This window comes from Triticum urartu, chromosome 1A, assembly GCF_056163025.1.
Source record: "Triticum urartu cultivar PI428250 chromosome 1A, HENAU_Tu73, whole genome shotgun sequence".
Taxonomy (NCBI): Eukaryota; Viridiplantae; Streptophyta; class Magnoliopsida; order Poales; family Poaceae; genus Triticum; species Triticum urartu.
In genome coordinates this window covers 51,779,012-51,801,481 of record NC_141873.1, presented here as the reverse complement: position 1 = coordinate 51,801,481, position 22,470 = coordinate 51,779,012, and the positions used below count along the sequence as shown (strand labels likewise).

Here is a 22,470-nt window from a genome sequence, read left to right as displayed (position 1 = left end):
CAATAATAAAGCACCACTCTCTTAAGAGTTACTCCCTCAGTTCCAAAATAGATGACTCAACTTTGTACTAACTTTATACAAAGTTGAGTCATCTATTTTGGAGCGGAAGGAGTACTAACTAGAGGCTCCTTTCGAGGACTCGCGTTAATCCTAGAGAATTTGTCGGAATAACATCTATCCGGTCTACCTTCAAGCTATCTATGTAGTCGTTTGATTAAGTAAACCTCACCCTCTCCCACATGGACTCCTTTTGTTTCTCTTCCTCTCCTTACCTGCTGACTCCCTAACTTCACCGTCGCCTCCCACGCACGGGTCGGCTTACAATCGCCACTTCACACAATACATAAATAGATCATACATCATCCAGAATGCAAACAAGGTCCGACTACGGAACCCAAAATAAGAAAGACAACCACAAATGCTAGATCCCCAATCGCACCAAATGGGCTCCACTACTGATCATCCGGAAAAGAGACATAGTAACAAAAAGATCTTCGTCGAGCTCCCACTTGAGCTCAGTTGCGTCATCTGCACTGGTATCATCGGCACCTGCAACTGTTTGGAAGTATCTGTGAGTCACGAGGACTCAGCAATCTCACACCCGCGAGATTAAGACTATTTAAGCTTATGGGTAGGAAAGGGTAGTGAGGTGGAGCTGCACTAAGCATATATGGTGGCTAAGTTACGCAAATAAGAGCGAGAAGAGAAGCAATGCAACGGTCGAGAAGCTAGAAGTGATCAAGAAGTGATCCTGAAACTACTTACGTTCAAGCATAACACAAGAACCGTGTTCACTTCCCGGACTCCGCCGAGAAGAGACCATCATGGCTACACACGCGGTTGATGCATTTTAATTAAGTCAAGTGTCAAGTTCTCTACAACCGGATATTAACAAATTCCCATCTGCCCATAACCGCGGGCATGGATTTCGAAACTTCAAACCCTACAAGGGTGTCCCAACTTAGCCCATCACAAGCTCTCACGGTCAACGAAGGATATTCCTTCTCCCGAGAAGACCCGATCAGTCTCGGAATCTCAGTTACAAGACATTTCTACAATGGTAAAACAAGACCAGCAAGACTGCCTGATGTGCCGACATCCCGATAGGAGCTGCACATATCTCATTCTCAGGGCAACACCGGATAAGCTAAGCGTATAGGTACCAACATAACCCAAGTTGCCAAGGGATGGTCCCGCACGGTGCTCTGGTTCGGACCAACACTTAGAGAAGCACTGGCCCGGGGGGTAAAATAAGATGACCCTCGGGAGCGCAACTCCCAAGGGAAAAGTATACGTGGTGGTGAGGCAAATGGTAAAACCAAGGTTGGGCCTTGCTGGAGGAGTTTTATTCAAAGCAAACTGTTAAGAGGTTCCCATAACACCCAACCGCGTAAGGGACACAAAATCAAGGAACAAAACACCGGTATGACGGAAACTAAGGCGGCAAGAGTGGAACAAAACACCAAGCATAAGGCCGAGCCTTCCACCCTTTACCAAGTATATAGGTCCATTAAAGTAAAAAAGATATAATAATGATATCCCAACAATATCCATGTACCAACATGGAACAAACTTCATCTTCACCTGCAACTAGCAACGCTATAAGAGGGGCTGAGCAAAGGTGGTAACATAGCCAAACAACGGTTTGCTAGGAAAGGTGGGTTAGAGGTTTGACATGGCAATATGGGAGGCATGATATAACAAGTGGTAGGTATCGCGGCATAGCAATAGAGCGAGCAACTAGCAAGCAAAGATAGAAGTGATTTTGAGGGTATGGTCATCTTGCCTGAGATCCCGCAAGGAAGAAGAATGAGTCCATGAAGAAGACAAACGTACGTAGTCGAACGAATCCTCACAACTCCGGAACGGAACCAAAGCTAACGAGAGAAGCAACCCGGAAAGAAGCAAACAACATAGTAAACAACCATCACATAAACATGGCATAATGCACAACCAAGTATGATGCATGTCTGGTTTAACGAGGCATGGCATGGCAAAGTGCAACAAACAATACTACAAATTAAGTGGAGCTCAATATGCAACGAGTTGCATATTGATGAAACACCACATGACTTATTTAGTTCGACCTCGGTTATGAACTCAACAATATTAAATGTTGTTAACATGGCAAGAGGTGAAACATGAGTAGAATACACAGTTAGGCATTTTTAATGAGGCCGGAAACATCAAACAACAATTCCGGTAAATCCTCATGTGCATTAGCAATTTAATGCAAACACCAATTTTAAACATTCTTGATGTTGTTATCATGATGCGGATGACATGTGCAAGTTTATGCAATTTTATGAGAATGTTGACATGAGCATATTATGAAGTATTTGTCATTGTGGCGGAAACGAAAAGGGGTGCCACTGCGATGAATCCGAAAATGATACCACAGCAACATATCGGTTCTGGTAGCTCACGGAAGTACCGATGCAAAAGGTAGTGTGGCGGGAGCGTGCAAAGGATGGTGGGGGTGATCCCGGTAACCGGGTTCCTACGGGTGGACGGCATGGCAACGAGGAGGAACAACTAACGTTCACGGGCGAATACAACATCTAAACATGCATCTCATACAACACATGCATTCGTTCATGGGCATCGTTCCGGCGGTTATACCTTCCAAGGGTGCATTCTCGGAGCGTTTCGGGTACGTCGAGGGAAGTAGTTGTTCTCGCGACGGTAGTGAAAGTAGCTGTTCTCGCGGGTCATAGAGGAAGTAGTTGTACTTGCAAACTTGTCGGATCCACGACGACGGTAGTTGTTCACGTTCATAGTCGCACAAGTTTCCATAGATGTTCGGGGTCACGGCGAGGTACTCGGCGTTTCGGTGCGGTGTAGGGGTACATGTCGATGGTCGTCATGGTACTTGGTGTTTCGTTGCACCCAAGCGACGGTAGTCATACACGACACGCTGTGGACGTAGTTGTACTCGCGGTCTTTGGTAATGGAAATTGGGCGTAGTGGTACATGTTGTCGGGGTACTTGTCCCATCACCGGGTGTAGTCGTTCACGTTCGGAGGGGAACTTGGCGTTTCCATGTTCTTCGGAGTCATTGTGTAGTCGTTTATGTCGTAGTTGGACTTGACAAAAAACACACCGGCTGTAGTGGTACATGAGGGCCTTGACGAACTCAAAGGGGTACTTCCAGTTCGTGAAGTCGATCTCGGGGTCTTGGCATATACATCATGGGCAAACTTGCGTCCAGCAACAACAGGTGTCGGCGTGCAGAGGCAAGGAGGAGGCCATCGAAGAATCTCTCGACAGCAAGGACCAGCAGCAGAGGCATGGACGCGGAGCTAGCAAGGGTAGCGGCGACAGCAGGCATAGGTGGCACAGATGGTGGTCATGGGGATGGCCGAGGGTGGAGTAGCTGATGGAGGAGGCAAGGCCATGGCGCTGCTAGGACTGCCGGACTTGTAGCTGCTGCTGTCGAAGGCTGGAACCTCTACGCCGGCCATGAGTAGCGGGACAAGCAGAGGCGTCGGGCGGCTGTGGCATAGGGCGCGTGAAGGGGCGGCCGGAGGTGCGAAGGGAGTAGAGGAAGGGAGGCCGGGCGATGCAGAGGAGGGGAGGCTGCAGGGGCAGTGATGGTCGACGATGAGGCCGACGAGGGGAAGGTGACGACGCATGCGACTGGAGATGGTGGTGGCGCGGGAGGCCGGGCGTGGCGCCATGGGAGGCAACGACGCAGAGGAGGGGAGGCTGCAGGGGCAGTGATGGTCGACGATGAGGGCGACAGTAAGGTCCGGTGGCGCGGCACCAAGGGCGGCAAGGAGGAGGTCGGACGTGGGGGTCTCGCGGTGGAGGCGGCGAGGGGATCGGGTGCAGGGAGCTCCTCTCCCTGGCCCGATGCGTGTGTGTGTGTGTCTGTGTGTGTGTGAGTGGCGGCGGTGTGGGGGACGAGATTGAGAGATCGAGAGGAGGGGAACGAGCAGAGTGCGGGGCTACGGGCTAGGGTTAGGCAGGGGAGGTTCGACTGGGCCTTGGCCTAGTGGCCGGCGGCTATAGGAGGCCCAAGAGGTTTGACTGGGCTCTTCCTCTCTCCCTTATTCCCTTTAGATGAAGAAAAAAATAGAGAGAGAGGTCAAAATAATTAAGAGAAAAGACCATGAACAAGAATTAGATGGTGGGACATATTTTGTAGGGCTAAATGAAATATTTCCAACCCAACAAAAATGGTTCCGGCAAAAATCAGGGAAGTTAAATCCAAAATTATTTAACTTGCACCAAAGTAGTTTGAATGGAGTGTAGGATTTCGGAGTGTCCAAAAATATTCGGAATTTTTGTGGAGATCAGGAAAGCGATGAAAGAAAATATGGGCAAAGTTTGGGGACCAAACTTGAAGCGGGAAAAGGCATGTGATTATTTGCAAGTGTGTTTATGGGTGATTTCGAAAATGGAATATTTAATATAGCTCCCTAATATCGGGAGGATATGTTATAAAGAGAATCACCATGTGAATTCTCTCGGTTTAAATGGACTGAAAATCCATACGCTTTATTTATTTGAGTTGCAAAGATTAATGACATGATGGCATGATGACATGATGCAATGCAAAGATAAAAGAGCAAGCACAAATGAAACACACGGCGATCACGAAAATATGGAAGTCTTCTGAAGCGTCGGTCTCGGGGCGTCACAGGAACACTTTCCTAGAACTAGAATTAAGCCACCTTATGAATCAATCATGAGGGCATCTTATGGATCTCGAACCAAAGATGACAAAACTTAGATCCTTGCTTTATGCCTAGCTATGGACGTAAAACTATAGCGCTTGTTGGGAGGCAACCAAATGAATAAAATATATTTTTGCTTTTTGCTTTCTGATTTTGTGTGTTACCATAATTATGCTACTGTTATGATTGTGTTTTCTGTGTTTTAATTAGTGTTTGTGCCAAGTAAAGCCTTTAGGATCTTCTTGGGTGATAGTTGTTTGATCTTGCTGAAAAATAGAAACTTTTACGCTCACAAGATTAATTTTTATATTTTACCAAAGAGCGATAAAATACCTGTTCCACTTGAAGTAGATCAATATACATATTTCTCCGATCTTCCTAATTTTTTAGAATTTTTGGAGCTACAGAAGTATTCCAAATAGTCAGATTGCTACAGACTGTTCTCTTTTGACATATTCTAGTTTCTTTGTGTTGTGTGCTTATTCTGATGGCTCTATGGTTTTCTTTGATGAGTTTTTGCCATAAAAAAGTTGGAATATAGTAGATATAATACAAAAACAAAATATGAATTGGTTTGATACAACACTTATAGTAGTGGTTTATTATTCTTATACTAACGGATCTCACAAAGGTTTTGTTGAGTTTTGTGTGATTGAAGTTTTTAAGTTTAGGGTTATCTTACGATGGATGAAGGAAGGATGGAAGAGCCTAAGCTGAGGGATGCCCCGGCATCCCAAGCTATTATCCAAAAATGAGCAACCAACTAAGCTTGGGGATGCCCCCGAGTGGCATCCCCGCTTTCTTCCAACGATCATCGGTATTTTACTTGAAACTATATTTTCATTCGTCACATGATATGTTTTTTGCTTGGAGCGTCTTGTATGATATGAGTCTTTGCTTGTTTTATTTTGTGTTTTAAGTCATCAATCCTTGCTGGACACACCTATTAGAGAGAGCCAAAATTATATCATGACTTGTTAGAATTGCTCTCTATACTTCACTTAAATTTTTTTATGAGCTAGGACTTGCTCTAGTGCTTCACTTATATCTTTTTGAGCATGGTGTGCTTAGTATTTTTGAAGAAATTCTCTCTTGCTTCACTTAAATTATTTTGAGAGAAAGAAAAAATTATTATGCTCATGATCTTCACTTATATTTGTTTGAGCTTATGAAAAGCAACACATGAAAATTAGTCCCAAAGTGATAGATATCCAAGAAGGATAAAGAAAAAAAATGTCATGAAGATCATTGGACAAAATAAACTTGATTCTTAGTAATAGTTTTGAGATATGATGATGTGATATGTGAGTTATGTTGATGAGCAATTGTGCTCTAGTAAGAATATTGGTGTTAACATTTGTGATTCCCTATGCATGCACGAAAGTCAATAATCATGCAATGAAAACTATATCCTACTTGTGGTGCATTATTCGGTGTTAATTATGCTTAATGCTTGCTTATGAGATTATCTGTTTCTTAGTTGGTCACTTCCCAATCTTTTGCTAGCCTTCATTTTGCACTAAGTATGATCACTACTTGTGCATCCAAAAACCTCTAACCCAGTTTTTCCACATGACTCCACTATATCTACCTATATGTGGTATTCTTTTGTTGTTCTAAGCAAATTTGCACGTGCCATCTCTAATTTTCAAAATAAACTTCTCTTTTGTGTGTTTGTTTCGCTCGCGGAGCGGTGAGGGGTGGCTAATATTTTCCATGCTAGATATGTTATTCTCAAGATGAGTGTTTATTCACTTGTCATTACACGAGAGTAAAGCAAAGGTATTAGGGATGCCCAGTCCCGAAATGCAAAAATGAATTTACTTTATGTTGTCAAATAATAAATTCCTTGGAAAGTGTTGGTATGGAGGGCACCCGTGGATACGGTTAGCCATGGAAAGTGAAAGTTATGATGGAAAAAGGAATAATCTTTATTTTCTGTTTGGGAACCGCCTATGATATATCTATGCATGGAAAGTATTGGGAACTATTAGTTGGTGGGATGGATACACCTCCCAAAATGTATTTATCTCTAAGTTTTTCGCTTTGAGCTCTGGCGCCTCTACAAATCCCTACTTCCCTCTGCGAAGGGCCTTTCTTCTACTTTATGCAATTTTTATTTTTGAATTTGAGTCTCCATCTTCTCTTATAAAAAGCACCAACTAGGAGGCAATATGATCGTACTTAAGTATTGGGTGTAGCTAATATTCGAGTGTGTTTCATGAATGGATCAATGTTTGATCATGATGGGCTAGGGATAACTTATTTTAGCGTTGATATTTTGAAAGACATGGTTGCTTGTTGATATGCTTGAGTATCTAAATTATTATGTCAAAACTAGACTATTGCTTTGAATCACATAAAAAGTCCAAATGTCCATGCTATAAAGAAAAGAATATGATATGACATGTTAAACAGCACTCCACATCAAAAATTCTATTTTTATCACTTACCTACTCGAGGACGAGTAGGAGTTAAGCTTGGGGATGCTGATACGTCTCCAACGTATCTATAATTTTTTATTGTTCCATGTTGTTATATTATCAATTTTGGATGTTTTATAATTATTTTATAGTCATTTTATATCATTTTTTGGTACTAAACTATTGACATAGTGCCAAGTGCCAGTTCCTGTTTTTCCATGTTTTTTACATCGCAAAAAATCAATATCAGACGGAGTCCAAATGCCACAAAACTTTACGGAGGTTTTTATGGACCAGAAGGAACATGTTGGGGGTGCTCGCCATGTCGTCTCACGGACAAGAGGGCCGGGCCGAGGACCCTCGTGGCGATTAATTACTAGGATTCTTCGGGCAGCCCATGACATATACAATGGATATTCCACAAGACTTGGCGCATAGGACGAGGACTCTTCTAAATCCTGGGCCTCCAGTACATTATATAAACCGAGGCCAGGATAGTCAATAGATCATTACAACTTAGATCATTAGATCTACAAAGAGGTTCATTCACACATACGATCTCGAGGTAGATCAACATGTACTCTATACCCCATCCACAATCAATACAGCAAAGCAAGACAAAGGGTTTTACCTCTTTAAGAGGGCCCGAACCTGAGTAAATACCGTGTCCATTCTTTGTCATGTTACCATCGTACCAAGATCACCAGCTTGGGACCCCTACCCGATATCTACCGGGTTTAGCACCATCACATGTGTATCTTCGACCAACGGTATGGTCTTCCATACTTTCAATCCTAATGGTATTGGACCATCTTCGGGACCTGCAACATATACACCAACAATAATGAAGTGGACAAAAGAACAGACAAGATAAACATACTATTTACCCCAAGCTGGCATAGCAATACAAACATTGACTTCTGGAGCCGTCCTCTATGCACATTGACATGTAGTGACAACTACTTAGCACTGTGAGTGTAAATAGCCAGTTCTAGGAAAATGGTCGCATCCAACTAGCTATCAACAACACCCTTATTGGCTCTCACATTCAGCTAGCAATCCTAGATGCATGCATAATTGTTTCTCATGTCCATTGTTTTATTTTTAGGGAACAATCTGGCCCATCTTAGGCCACTCGATATGCACCAGGAATATTTTGGCCCTCAAGTTCTCTGGCCCTGATTTGGATGTCGTTCTCAATCTTCTCAGTTGCTTCCCCTTCTTGGAAAAGTTCTATGTCATTGTAAGTGCTCATTTTTGTTTGCCTTAAATGTTGAAATAAATTCTTGATTCTCATTTATATATTCTAGTCTAGTTAGCAACTGACTATTTAACATGTATCTGGCATTTCCCAATGAGAGGAGTATTTGAAGGCAAAGATGAAGAACTTGCATCCTCAGTCTGACCCACTACTAAATCCAGTGAAATGCCTTGAGAACCATCTCAAAGTAATGGTGTTGAAGAATTACAAAGGTGGTGAGAAAGAAGTTGGCTTTTCCAATTTCTTTGTTTTGAATGCGAGAGTGGTGAAGGAAATCAACTTAACATGATTGCCATCGATGAGAATTGGATGATTGATCAACTCAGGCTGCTACAAGTAGAAACTAGAGCTTCTCAAGTTGCGCGGTTGAAATTCAAAAATGGTATTCTCCCTAGCAGACCTATGTGTATACAAGTGATGTATCATAGACCCTTTTAGTTGTTATTTTCCAAAAGGGGTCGACCCTTTTTCAGAGAAAGCATATGTGTGCTCTGTCAATTGCCTATCCTAATGAAGACTTCTTTTGCAGATTACGTTGATAGCTGATGATGTTGTGTGTGTCTTCTATTAGAAAGAAGTCGCGCATCTGCGCCGAGGACAACAGACTATGGTCCTTCTGTTTCTCATCTTCTGTAATTAGGGCTACTTTGGTAGCCTGGTGTGATACCTTTGGTCCACCTTTAACTATTTTTTTGTCCTTAACTCTCCTCCTCCCTCTTGTATGTCTATGCACGTTCTAACTATTTCTATATTAATGTTCCCTTAGTCACAGAGACGAAAAGTAGAGCCTTCTTGCCCAAATTTGTGATATACATGTCATAGAAAAGTCCTACCCGAGCATCCCACCTAGTCCCACGCGGTCTCTACGTGGAAATCATCAAGCCCAAGCCAATGAAAATCTAAGATTAAGCTAAAGAAGAATAAGCTAAAAAGAACCTTAAGGGAGCCGTTACAATCGAACTACACCAGATTTGTGTGTGAAATCAGTTATACAACTAACTGAATATGCCATTTATCTTTCTCATCCCCTTCCCCACGAGTCTCCTCACTTTTAGCAAAGTAAGTTGTATTTGGAGCTTTGCATCAGCCAGGGTCCAGGAATAAGAGTTACTAAGATGAAAAATTGGTTGAGCTCAGCCATAGATGAACCCATTAACTTTGGATATAAAAAGCACATGAAAGTTGTTGCTTTAACAACAGTAATTTCTTCTAATATCCTTGATCCCTTCACCTGCAATGAGCCGTAAATAGAACCAAAAATATTGTGTATGAACAAACATAATTTAGACAATTTGAGGAGAAGACTTTATTAGTTTCACAAACGTTCTCATACAGAGTGATTAACATAAACTATTATGAGTAAAACCTCACGAATTACAAATGTGAAAGGGAAGCTCTTGTGAGGCCACACACATATAATGTAAAAGCCAATGCTTCTCCTCCCGCGGCTAAACTAGAATCACTACGCGAGAGGAGGAAATGTGTAACCTGCAAGACCATTCAATTTGACCCAACATATGATCAGAATAGCGCAAGAAGCATATAAAATGCATAACTAAAATCAAAGCCGTGTGACTCCAAAGAATAATAAATATCAAAACTGCATGTATGAAATGCCGATCATCGTAATTCCCTTAATATATTTCACTTACTTCCGCACTTGTAGCCGTGTGGGAATGGCTTCTTGCAGAAATTGGCAACGTAGGCAACCTTCTCCATACACCATATCTTCTCTTTCTCCTTGGTGACACCAGCACAAAGGCATGGGATGTTTGCCTTCTGCCACACGGCGCAGCATGCATCCGACGGATCTAGCTTCGGGTTTGCTGGCCATTTTTGATACTTAGCACACTCCTTGATCATGGCCTGTCGGTCACCCTCACATTCGTCAGCCGACACGGCTACCGCAATAGTGAGGATGATGAAACATAAGCACATGAGTTTCGCCATGGCTATGGCTTTTGTATCTCCTACACTAGAGCCTTCTCTATCCCTTTGATATTAGAATCGTATAATATAGGATTTGTGTGGCTTCTATGAATGTGTGGGATACATGACTTCGCTAGCTATGTCTTGGTATATATAGCCTTCTTTGAGATGATGATACAGACGCATACACCAGTTGTATATCATGAAGATATAGCACCATGTCAGACAATTAATGTATACATTAATTATACATCTAGAGGCTACATCATACATTAGTTCTATATCTTGAAGATACGATATTGTATCAAATAATGAATGTGTACATTAACTTTATATCTACAGGCTAGACCTTTAAGATATGAAATAGCATCAAACAATAAATGTGTACATTAACTTCATATCGACACGTTTTACACACATTAGTTGTATATATGATATATCTCGAAGATATGGCACTGCATGAAAAGAATGAATGTGTACATTAGTTGCATATCTACACGCTACAACAATACATTATTATATATATCTTGAAGATATGGTATTGCATCAAAAAAATGAATGTGTACATTAATTGCACATCTACGAGCGTACAACATTACATTAATTATATATATCTTGAAGATATATTATTGCATCAAAAAAGGAATGTGTACATTAATTGCACATCTACGGGCTATAACATTAGATTAATTATATTAACTTTTTAAGATATGGTACTGCATCAAAAAATAAATGTATACATTAGTTGCACATCTACAAGCTACAACATTAACCGCAAATTGCTACAATATTGCATCGCACTTTGGAAATATGCATTGAATTCTATATATCACACTAGTATAAGACACTGGACATGTACAATAATGGACCTGTATCTCAAAAAAAATAAGGCTTAACTCAGGAGGGGAGCTTCTGAGGGGACGGCGCAACCCGCTTACGAGGCCTAATAAATCTGTAATTGTTGGCTCATGTGAGACAATTTTTTTTATTTTGCCAGTGCTATTACTTTGGCTTATCAATTGGCCCTGTCTTACTTCCATGCCGCTCTCCGCTGCTGATTGAGCCCACGTATCTTTTTTCTATCGAGGTACCTATTTGTATACTATTAGATGATCCCTACGCATTGCCGTGGAAAATTTGTTAAAGGTAATAAATAAAGTGGTACTTAAAACAAGTAAAACTATTTGCAAACAAGTGTTCTCATCATGCTCGCTTGCACCAAGGGAAGATGGGAGGCGTGGCTGGAAGGTAGAGCGTCGAACTCCAACAAGACAGTTGGAGAAGAACTGGACATCTCTTTGGAGAGTCCAAGTGCCGTCAAAGATCAGGGTATTTTTGTGACGGCTTGCCAAGCACTCACTCCTCACGGCAAAATCATGCCACTCCCTCCGTACTCCATAGTGAGAGTAAAGTAGATGATAACATCACACATAACTAGGTAAAAATAGATGATAGATGATGTGGCAAGAAATTAATGAGGAAAAAGAGGCATATGGTAACATTGTATGTTATTCATACTATGAGTAACATCACACATACCAAAACAAGATGAGTCTATAACCTAATAAATGGAGTATTGCATGACACCATACATATGTTACTCCTCGTTATGCAGGTAGTAACATAGACTAGTAACATATGCATGTTACTAAAGTTACTCCTCACTATGGGTAGTCTAAGTCATCTTACGTTGTGCATCAGGACCAAAACGAAGGGAAAACAAGAGAGCGTAATGTTCATTAGCTAATTAATACCATTGCATGCAATGAATTAACCACTACATGCCGTGGTAGGTAGTCTCAACTCATTAAAAACATACACGCCCCACATCTCTTATTGGTTGATTCATTTATTCATGTCAAGAAATAAGAAATAAGATGAGTTAATGCACCACCCCTGAGTGTTTTGAGACTATATGGTTTTCGTAAAATGACTAATGCATCGATACGGAGGAAGTAGTTCATAGGAATGCATGTTACACGAGATGCAAGATACACGGTCACATGGATTCCTCAAGGGTAAGGCATTCCCGTCTGGAGTGCACAATGTCAGTGTGCGTATGGGCTGTGGCTGACGAGTACGTGACCAAACTATTGCAGAACCGGCAAGAACCCCATAAACTGGAATGACCTTTTACTCTGATTGATCACTTGAAACATGAAGAATAGGGTGAAAGTGCTTGACAATGTGGGCGATCTGGTATGCGTGATTTGGTGGGTTGACGACTGCTCAGTGGCAAAGAACTTGAATTGTTGCAGGAGAGGATGTTATTGCGGTCACATCGTCCTAGAGATTGAAGAACGAGCTAAATTGTTCCAGGAAGCCTAGTACATTCCCCTTGACTGTCGACCGTCATTTGTGGCTGAGAACCACCTCAAGTGCATTGCATCCCATATAACATTCTAGATAGATTAAGAGTGTGCTTTCCTTGATAAAAATACCAGCCATTGTTGTGCAAACAAACTCTGAAGATACATACGGTAATGTAATGCCAGCCATTGAATGGCAGCTCAGACCAACAATGTTTCCACCAAGAGAAGAGAGCCAACACGGGAAAAATGACGTTTCAGTGGGCAGAGACCAAAACCTATTGGTGCTGGACCAAGTGTGTTTCACAACAATGTTTCAGTAGTCAGGCAATAAGTTTTACAGCTTCTGTTCCAGAGACGAGTGTATCTTCAACAAATGGCACGGTCTTCCATACTTTCAATCCTACTGATGCTGGACTGTCTTCAGGACCTGACATATACAGCAACAATGAAGCAACTGAAAGGACAAAGTAAGCAAACAGTTATTACCCAAGCTGGAAATATATACAGACCTTGACTTCTGGAGCTGTCCTCTATACAAACTGACATGTAGTGAGAACTATTTAGCTCCGCTAGTGTAAACAGCCAGTTCTCAGACAGATGGTCACAACCAGGCCTGGAAGTATTCGATGTCTGACAGATCCAGCAAGAGTCAAGGCAGATTGATTAAAATTGATTTATTGCTAAGTTGCAACACAGTAACAAGGCACCACTATCTTAGAGTTAATAACTAGATGCTCCTTTCGAGGACTCGCGTTAATCCTAGGGAATTTGTCCCAGAGAAATAACATCTATCCGGTCTACCTTCAAGTTATCTATGTAGCTGTTTGATTAAGTAAACCTCGCTCTCTCCCACATGGACTCCTCCTTTTGTTTTCCTTCCCTTCCTTACCTGTTGACTCTCTAACTTCACCGTCGCATCCTATGCACGCGTCTACGAGTGGCCACCACAGTAGTTCATCCTCCTTGAGACTGTTTGAGACCATTCTCCAGCAATCCTTTCCGAACTCAACACGCAAGTAACCATTAATCCCCAAATTCACTGCTGTTCTCCGACCTATTGAGTTCATAACAAGGACCCACAACAAATATGCCTTATCCCTAATGTCTGATCAAGAAAATCTATGGAGTATATGAACTCTGCTGCTTGTAGGGCTTGAGATCAGAAAAGCTTGGTTTTCTAATGTGTATTTTGCAGCAGAGAGGAGATTGTTGACGATGTATGGGTGTGTCAGAACTCAAAGTGCGGATGTGCTTAATTAATTCAAATGTTGTGTTCTTGACCTTTGATTTTAGATGAAATCCCAAGTCATAATTGTGAACTTTTCCTTAGTTTTCCTGATCCCAATGTTCACATTGTGTGGACATGCAACACCATTCCTGTAGTGAGTACTCTCGTAAGTGCATGTATTCTGAAACAACTGCTAAAATCGGTTGTGGGTATACTGCATTGTACCTCTTCTCTTCACGTCTGTCCTCTAATTTGCTTTAGTTTCTTTTAGGTTTACCTGTGATTGTCTTCAGATTTACCAGTCAAATGGGAAGTATGTTTATATCAATGGTACATATGTCATATGTGAAGTAAAAAATGTTGAAAATTTGGGACTGAATTATGACTGTCAGTATATATAATTTCCATGTTTTCATCAACAGCGCATCATTCATGCAGATAATATTTTTTTAACTGGTATTTGGTCTATGCAGTCTTCAGTAACAGTGACATGAAAAATTGGTAAATAAATGCTTACGATGGATAAATGAGCCCTCTACTACACACTAGGGACCCAAATGATGGGTGTTGCTATGGTTGCAGGCTTATAGGTTTCCATGGAGTCTCCTAGAAAGAACAATGAATTTGACACACTTCGTCTCATTGTTAAAAGTCAAGCCTTTGTTTGTGGGAGGGTTTCTTGTCGGTCATCACGGATTGAACTTTATTATACTTAAAAGTTTCACTTCAACGGGAATATCCCTGCATGATTACCCTCTATTATTTATCTTCTCATCTCCCTAATTGTCTGTTAGACCAAACTTCCTGCTGAATTTGGTTCAACATTTGTTCTTTTAGAAAGAAGGCTCAAGAAGAGCACGCCATCAACGGGCCAGGGATTACACAAAACCAATATCAAACAACAGCAGAACGGTACAAGGAGCTGAAAGAGCTTACAACGCAATACACACAGCAAGCACAAGACAGAAAATGAAAGCACAGCTTGCAACTGTCGCTGCCACCACACTGAAGAACCTAAAACAACTAAGCAGAAGAGGCAGCAGTGGATCAGCCAGTAGCCATGGGAAGAGAGGGACGCTACCCTCTCGTCCTGGCTCGAAAGACGCCGCACTGTCGGCAAGAAGAGGCGCTCACCCGAGAATTAGGCAAGGAGCCAGCTTCACGACCACACGGAGACTTCACAACAAACGACTTGCATGAAGCACACCACGCCGACTGCAGCCCTGCCATCCTCCGAAACACAAGCAAGGAGGGAAAGCTACTAGGAGCAATCAAACACGAAAGAACAGCACTGGGGCCAAGCCTAGGCAACGAACACATTGAAAACATGGTCAGCCTTCACAAAGAGGGACCGGGCACTCGGATCACATACTTAACACTGCCACCATCTCCACCTAGGGACGAGGATGTCGACCCACATGAACATACCAATTACCAACGCACACCGGAGCTGAGAGCACCACCAAAGGTAAGGCGCCGGACCTGCAGAAAATAGCATCGCTCGCTGCCGCTAGAGACTCAAAGCCCCCGGACACCTCCACACCACAACACCACTCATCCAAGTCCAGCATTCCCCGGATGGCGTCTCCAAGGAGAAACGACACGCATGTCGCTGTCGCCGCCAAATCCAGAGCCGATTTTGAGCTTTCGCTCAGGAAAGTGGCGAGGGGTGGGAGGAAGAGTCCTCAGCCACGCCTCCAAGGAGGAAAGTGGTGCCCTTGGGCGTCGCCATTGCCGTGGCCCAACCAGCCAGCCAAGGGTTTCCCCCGGACCCAGACCCGCAACACCTACACCAAAGAGGGTACCAGCGACGGAGGTTGCCGAGCACCAAGGTTGGCGAGGAGGAGGCCATGCCTTCAGCTCTAGGGCCTCAAGCTGAAGGACTTGCGTATCGACCACCGCCCGCTGACTCCTCGCCGCCCAAGCGACCAAGGTATCCAGCCACCAGCATCTGTGGGCGCCGCCTGCCACCAAGACATCACCGCCACGCCATCGAGGGCCGCTACCCCAGCATCTGCAGCCATTTGCTAGAGAAACGGAGCAACACGAGCTTCACCACCACCTTCACTGGCATCCACGCAAGCTTTCTCGACGTCCTCCTCTGGTGGCGGCAAGGGAGATGGAAGAAGGGCACAGCAGCACTGGGAACCCTAGTCACCCCTGAGTCGCCCTCGGGAGGACGATGCGAGGGCCCGAAACATTCTACACTCTCACCCCAAAAAATTGTTAATGCTAAGGGATGATTGTCGACACTATAGTAAGTTGAGATATTCGAATTAAGAGTGGAAACACCATGGAAACCTCCATTAGCAAAAAATTAGTGTGGTTGTTGGTGATCCGACAAATCATGCAACTAATGCAATGTATTTCGCCGTCTTGTTAACGACCTCACGTTGAAGGAAATATACCTAAAGGGACGCCGTTTTACTTGGTCAAACGAGCAATCCCCACCCACCTTGGTGCACTTGGACCACGTGCTCTGCACCTTGGACTAGGAGGAGGCACATGGTGAGTGCCATCTTCTTTGCCTCGCGTCCATCGTGTCGGACGACAACCCGCTTCTGCTAGACTGCTCCCCCATGCCTGCGGCGCACCGGCGTTTCCACTTCGAGGACTTATGGCTGAGACTTGATGGGTTTCACGACATGGTGGCCACGGCTTGGGGCTCAGTTCATGACCCGGACCCCTTCCATCGCCTCATGATACGCCTGCAGGCCACGGCCCACAGCCTCACCAGCTGGAGTGCCAAGTCGATAGGCAACATCCAGGATAGGATGGCCATCTTCCGTGAACTCATTGCGCGCTTCGACAAGGCACAGGGGATTCGCGTGCTCACCCCACCGGAAGATTGGCTGCGGAAGCAACTCAAGTTTACATACCTTGGCCTCGCATCCCTTGACCGCACCATCGCCCAACAGTGTGCGCGCATCACCACGCTCAAGGACGGCGACGCCAACACCAGCTTCTTCCACCGGCAATGCTCCTTCCAATGGCAGAAGAACTGGTTTTCAGTCTGGCCGTGGATGGGCATGTGCTCACCGACCATGACGAGATGGCGCAGACGGCATTTGAGCACTTTGAAAGAATCTTGGGCATGTCCGCCAATCGCGACATCACGATGGACTTGGAGCAACTTATTGATCCGGGTAACCTCGCGAGCCTCGATGTGCCCTTCACCGCGAAGGTATGGGACGTTGCCAGCAGCTGTACGAGTTGAGGCCGCGGATTCAGCAAGCTTAACCAAGCCCTCATGACCCTATTGCCCAAACGTGCTAACGCCCACCAGCTACATGACTACCGGCCGATATGCTTGATACACCTGGTGGCCAAGATCTTCACGAAAGTACTATCGCTGCGCCTTGCCCCAAAGCTGGACAGCCTGGTTAGTCGTAACCAGAACGCATTCATCACCGGACGCAGCCTCCACGATAACTTCATCCTTGTCAGGCAATCGCTTAAGATGTTGCATCAACTTGGCTATTAGGAACGGCATGTCTGCCCTGTTTTGGGAGGACCACTGGCTTAGCGGAAAGTCCATCCGCGAGCTCGCCCCGCTGCTCTACCAGTGCATCCCCAAGCGGCAACAAAAATCAAGGACGGTAGCAGAAGGGCTGGCCAGGAACTCCTGGGCTTGTGATATCCAGGGAGCCCTTGGCCTCCACGAGATAGGCCAATACCTGATGATCTAGCAGACCGTGAACCGTACCAACCTCTCGAATGAACCAGACCGACTGCTTCGAAGGTGGACGGCCAACGGTACCTACTCGGCGCAGTCATGTTATGTGGCCACTTTCCATGGTTCAACGCGATGCACGTCCTAGAAGCTGATTTGGAAAAGCTGGGCGCCGCCAAGAGTAAAATTCTTTCACTAGTTGGTGAATCAAGATCGCTGCTGGACGGCTGAGAGGCTCGCTCGACGTGGGCTGCAGCATCACCCCAGGTGCCTTCTATGTGACCAAGCTACTGAAACACTCCAGCAGCTGCTCCTGGCCTGCCCCTTCACTCGCCAAACATGGCATGGCATCTTGCCTTGGCTACGCATGCCGACCTGGCCACCGGACTAGGAGCCCACTGTCATGGCATGATGGCTGCGCGCGAACGAGCACACGCCGACGACGCATCGCAAGGCCCTCAGGTCCATTGCCTTGCTAGTTCCATGGATGATCTGGAAACACAGGAACGTGTGCGTCTTTGACAACACGACGCCCTCGATAGATTTGCTAGTAGATAGGATCAAAGACAAGGCCCGCTGTTGGGAAAACGCCGGAGCCCACGGACTTAGGGTTGTTCTGCCCACTTCCTGGGATGAACACTAATCGGCCGATGGCATTGTAAAACTCACCTCCTAGGAGGCTTGTTCTCTCTTTCCTTTCAATGAAATGAAACACAAAGATCCTTTGCGTTTTCTCGGAAAAAAAACAATGTAAGGATTAGTAGAGTAATGTGTATCTGGGTTCCAATAGGCTTAGAATTGTGTTTCAATTTTTTGTTACATTGTCATCTACATGTGAAATACACATCCAGCAGATCATGTACATTATCTGCCTAAATAAAGTTGACTTACACGACTATTTCTAACGGGTTCTATTTTTCATCATATTCCTGTTGCATTCTGAAGTTTCCATTGCACAAAGGGTGTACCCAGTGTTGAATGCTCCCACACAAGGAGCCCGTAGTGTCCATTAAAGAAATATATTGTTCGACCTTTTTCTTATTTACGTGTCATATAAAATATCTAGCCCAAACAGCTGCATGGGTTGATAACTAGTAATGCATAATAACCATATACTTTTCCTTGTGAAATTTGCTTAACATGTCATCTGACAGTTGGGCCAAAAGGAATGTTAGGTGTCCAGGAGACCCACGTGTCAGAAGATGTCACAGAATATCATGTGGATTTTTTTTAAGATACATAGTTCCAGAGCTCCCTTACACATATAGCATACGTTAAAGACAGCAACAAAAGGGAAAGGTTGAAGATGTATACCTTAGAAATCCTAATTCCCTTGCTTATTTCCAGCATTATAGAAAAAGTACTGAATGGAGCACCTGAGAAACCCATTCCAAGAGCTTTTACATATGCTTCCTAAAAATTTATACATCAATTCTATGTAAGCAATTTATTTTAAAACATCGTATCAGTAATCAGTACTATGAATATTAAATTTACATAGGGCAACATTTGCTGCAAACCCACTTTGGCGCTAACTCTTCTCATACCGATTCCTTTTTCCACAAAAGCACTATTCATAAGGTGCCCATCTATGTGTCCTTCAATTTGATTAATTTAATATAACCATATGTAAGGAAGGATTTAGCTAGTTAGCATTAAAATGAGTTCACTCTAGACACATTCCAGACCTGCATTTCTATATCAAAGAACAATTAAGTCAGCTACAGTATGCTTTAGGTGGTCATATTAGACTACGTTATGGGCCAGAGGATACATTCTACCCTAGTACTGGAAAATACCATCACTGCTCAATGTTCTACAGAATGTACACCAGCACAACGTAGTGAATGTGCATGAAAGGGCTATAAGTAGAGGACCAAAGAGAGCCTCACTAACTTTAAGAGTCCATAGTTTCAGGAATTCCTTCCGCTGAGCATCTGAATCAGAAATCTCAGCTAGACTATCAACTTCAGAAGGGGTGAAGTAACGGCGAGCAAGAGATAAAATATTCTTGGTTGTATTCCGCTTCTTCTCTTCAACATCAATGCCAATCTGAGACAGTACATAAATAGCAATATCAACTGAATAACATCCAAAGCAACAGAAACATGGTCATTTCTTTCTCATTTTGATAGTCACAGGGGCAAGGAACATACATGAGCATTAATGGCAATGCCACAGGCAATCAAAGAAGTTGTGTGTGAAATATTGAAATGCAAAGGTTGCTCCGCAGTGCTATCATCCAGTGGCCACAATACCTGATTAAACATGGAGAGCAACCAAAGGCAAATTAGTACAAGGTTTTAAATTGCAGAAAAAATAACTGCTGAAGCCGTTACCTCAGGTTTGCCAAATTTGTTCTTCTTAAACTCAAATGACCTCGGATCAATTTTACAATCTGTATCTAATCTAGTTCAAACAAATTAGAAATAAGCATATCAGTAATTCTGTTAATGACAGTGTCAAAAAAACATCTTATATTTTGATACGGAGGGAGTAGTTGATAAGAACTAACAAGACGAGTATATAGTATAATTATTGACAAGATAACATGCTTATAAACTTAACATTGAGCAGCATGTCAAACTTCCATGTTTCAGGTCAAGTGGAAGATATGTTCATTCTCCATTTTTAGGACTATTTGCAAAAAAAATTGCATCAGATAGTGATAATACACCTAGTAGGGGGAAAAATACATCTACCGATGCAAGAAGCCCAGTTTACATGACATCGATGATTTTGAATCATATACTTCCTGTATATGTAAGACAAGATGAATGCGCAAATGGAAGCCCACCTATCTACGGGCAAAGTTCAAAGGCAATATAACTCAGTGCATCTAAGAGTCATAAATTGCAGTAGCTCCGAAGCTCTCCAGAAATATTAAGTTGTTTTCTTAAAAAGATAGAGTTTTCCTGATGATTACAAAGATTACAGGGTATATAAACTAAAATAGTTTTTATATATAGCACAACCCATGGAAAGGATTATATTTGTTGTCAATCCTAACCAACATATATGCTTGTGAATCTAAAATCTGCAACCAATTTCCGTATTAAATAACTAATAATAACAAGAATAACATACAAAAAGATCTCTTGAATGATGATTCCTTTGTAACTAAATATAAGACATTTTTGCAGTTCAAACAGTAAGTTAGTAACAGGCATGAAAATCCAATTAAGTGTGATCGACCGTGCAATAGGCAGTTGGTGGTTACATACATCTTGAGAGGGTGGTGCGCAACAATGCACGGGACAAAACAACATCTTTCCGCAACAATGTTGCTTTCATAGAGTCAGCATACTTTCTTTCAGAAGGAGACAGGAGTTCTTCATACATATTCAGCTGGGACTGATTATTCAGCTCATCGGGGCAAAGATACCAAACATGCACCTCTCTACAATACAACAGAAATAAACACATAAACCAATGTCTTCAAAATATTTCAATTCACCAAATAGCTATTATAAGAAAAAAGAAGCCAACCATTTGCAAATGTTAAAGAGTTATACTCATCAAGTACAGTCCTTACCTAACCCAGGGGAACAATTACTGAACCAAAAGCTAATCATTCTATCCATATGCCAATATCAGGGAGTATATAGGAATAGAGATTATAAGGAGAGTTATAATAAAACCCGACAATCTCTCCTTCAGTGAATGCCCAACACCAGCCCCTATGAAAAATCTAACCAGGCAAACAATCTTCGCTCTGTCAGAACAAAAAGCAAACGGTCGTCTCATCCTAATAGTTGGTGATTTGTGATGTGCTCAATTCTCATGCACTACATTATTTTCATGCACATAAGTGTACCTATTTCACAATTTTTAGTGAACAAACAAGATCGGTAATAGCAAGTAGAAGCCAGTAATCTTGGCAATCTCCGGCATTGTCTAATATAAAGTATGTTTCATATTAAGGAGAGACATGGAGCATAGTGTCACGCCGCCGTCGCCTATGGCCGCCACCACGAGGTCACAAGACATGGGTTGATCCCCTTGCTGCTCTCCTCACATCCTCGATTCCCCTCGCCGTCGAACGATACCTCTAACAACTGGTTGAAAAGGCCATATAGCCATACACTGGCAGCATGACCTCTACTGCCTGCCGCCAGAGGCAGATCTACCATATGTCCAAGCAGGTTCCGAGGAATCACAACTTGCAAAGCACAAAAGGATGGAAGGGGGTACCTTGGGGACTGGAGAGGCGGCGGGAGCGGCAGGGAGGAGAAGAGGCGCCCGCCCGAGACCCCCGGCGTCCTCGGCGGGATAGGCAACCCACGGCATCGGATGAGGCGGTGGTGCACAAGGCTCCCCGAAACCCGCAGCGTCCTCGGCGGCGACGGCAGGATAGGCATCGCGCGGCAGCGGAGGAGGTGGTGGTGGCGCATGCGCGTGCGGCTTCGCGCTGCCCGCCAGGCTTGGCTTATAGCGCGGGCTGTCGGTGGCAACGAGGGGCGGCCGGCCGGCCGGCCTGCTTACTCTCGAATCCAACGAGCCGAGCCTGCGGCGGAGCAACAAGAAATGGCGGTAATTTAATTAGAGGGTCTCACATCCCGCCAGCAACCTCTCCGGCCTCACAAATCGTGCAATGCGACTGGATTAGATGGGCCTTACCTATCGCAGCGCCGGGGGCTCGTCGGCGGCGCAGATCCTCGGCAGGGGTGCGTCCGGGAGAGGTTGCGGGCGCCGGCGGCGGGCGGGTAAGGGAGGAGTCGGGGGAGGACCGGAGGAGTGAAATCCGCCGCCGCCGCCGGGCCTGCGTCAGTTGTATCGGGAGGAGATAGACCGGGAAGTGCGGGCTCGGGGGTAGGCGTCGCCCGCGCACCGCACCAGAAAGCCCAGGTTGGCCCAGTTAACCAAAGAAGGCCGATTTTATGAGATCAACTTGAGGCACAGATTTACTTTCACGAATGTCTCTAAAAAAGAAAACTTTCACGAGAGGCATGATAGTGACTC

General features: G+C 44.0%; 2 protein-coding genes across 2 annotated transcripts; both read right to left on the bottom strand.

The window, feature by feature from the left end:
- Window positions 1-9,648: 9,648 nt before the first annotated feature.
- Window positions 9,649-10,434, bottom strand: LOC125552818 (uncharacterized). The gene is made up of 2 exons (XM_087546530.1): window positions 10,019-10,434; window positions 9,649-9,854 (listed from the first exon to the last, which is right to left on the bottom strand). The coding sequence occupies exons 1-2, from the start codon at window positions 10,314-10,316 to the stop codon at window positions 9,829-9,831; spliced, it is 324 nt and encodes a 107-aa protein (XP_087402656.1). The 5' UTR covers window positions 10,317-10,434; the 3' UTR covers window positions 9,649-9,828.
- Window positions 10,435-12,702: 2,268 nt separating this feature from the next.
- On the bottom strand, window positions 12,703-22,308 carry LOC125545861 (uncharacterized). The gene is made up of 9 exons (XM_048709913.2): window positions 22,129-22,308; window positions 21,703-22,015; window positions 20,733-20,908; window positions 19,848-19,912; window positions 19,665-19,766; window positions 19,405-19,560; window positions 18,823-18,921; window positions 13,117-13,237; window positions 12,703-13,034 (listed from the first exon to the last, which is right to left on the bottom strand). Exons 2-9 carry the CDS (start codon window positions 21,900-21,902, stop codon window positions 12,928-12,930), a joined length of 1,026 nt encoding a protein of 341 aa, XP_048565870.1. The 5' UTR covers window positions 21,903-22,015; window positions 22,129-22,308; the 3' UTR covers window positions 12,703-12,927.
- Between the last annotated feature and the right edge of the window lie 162 nt (window positions 22,309-22,470).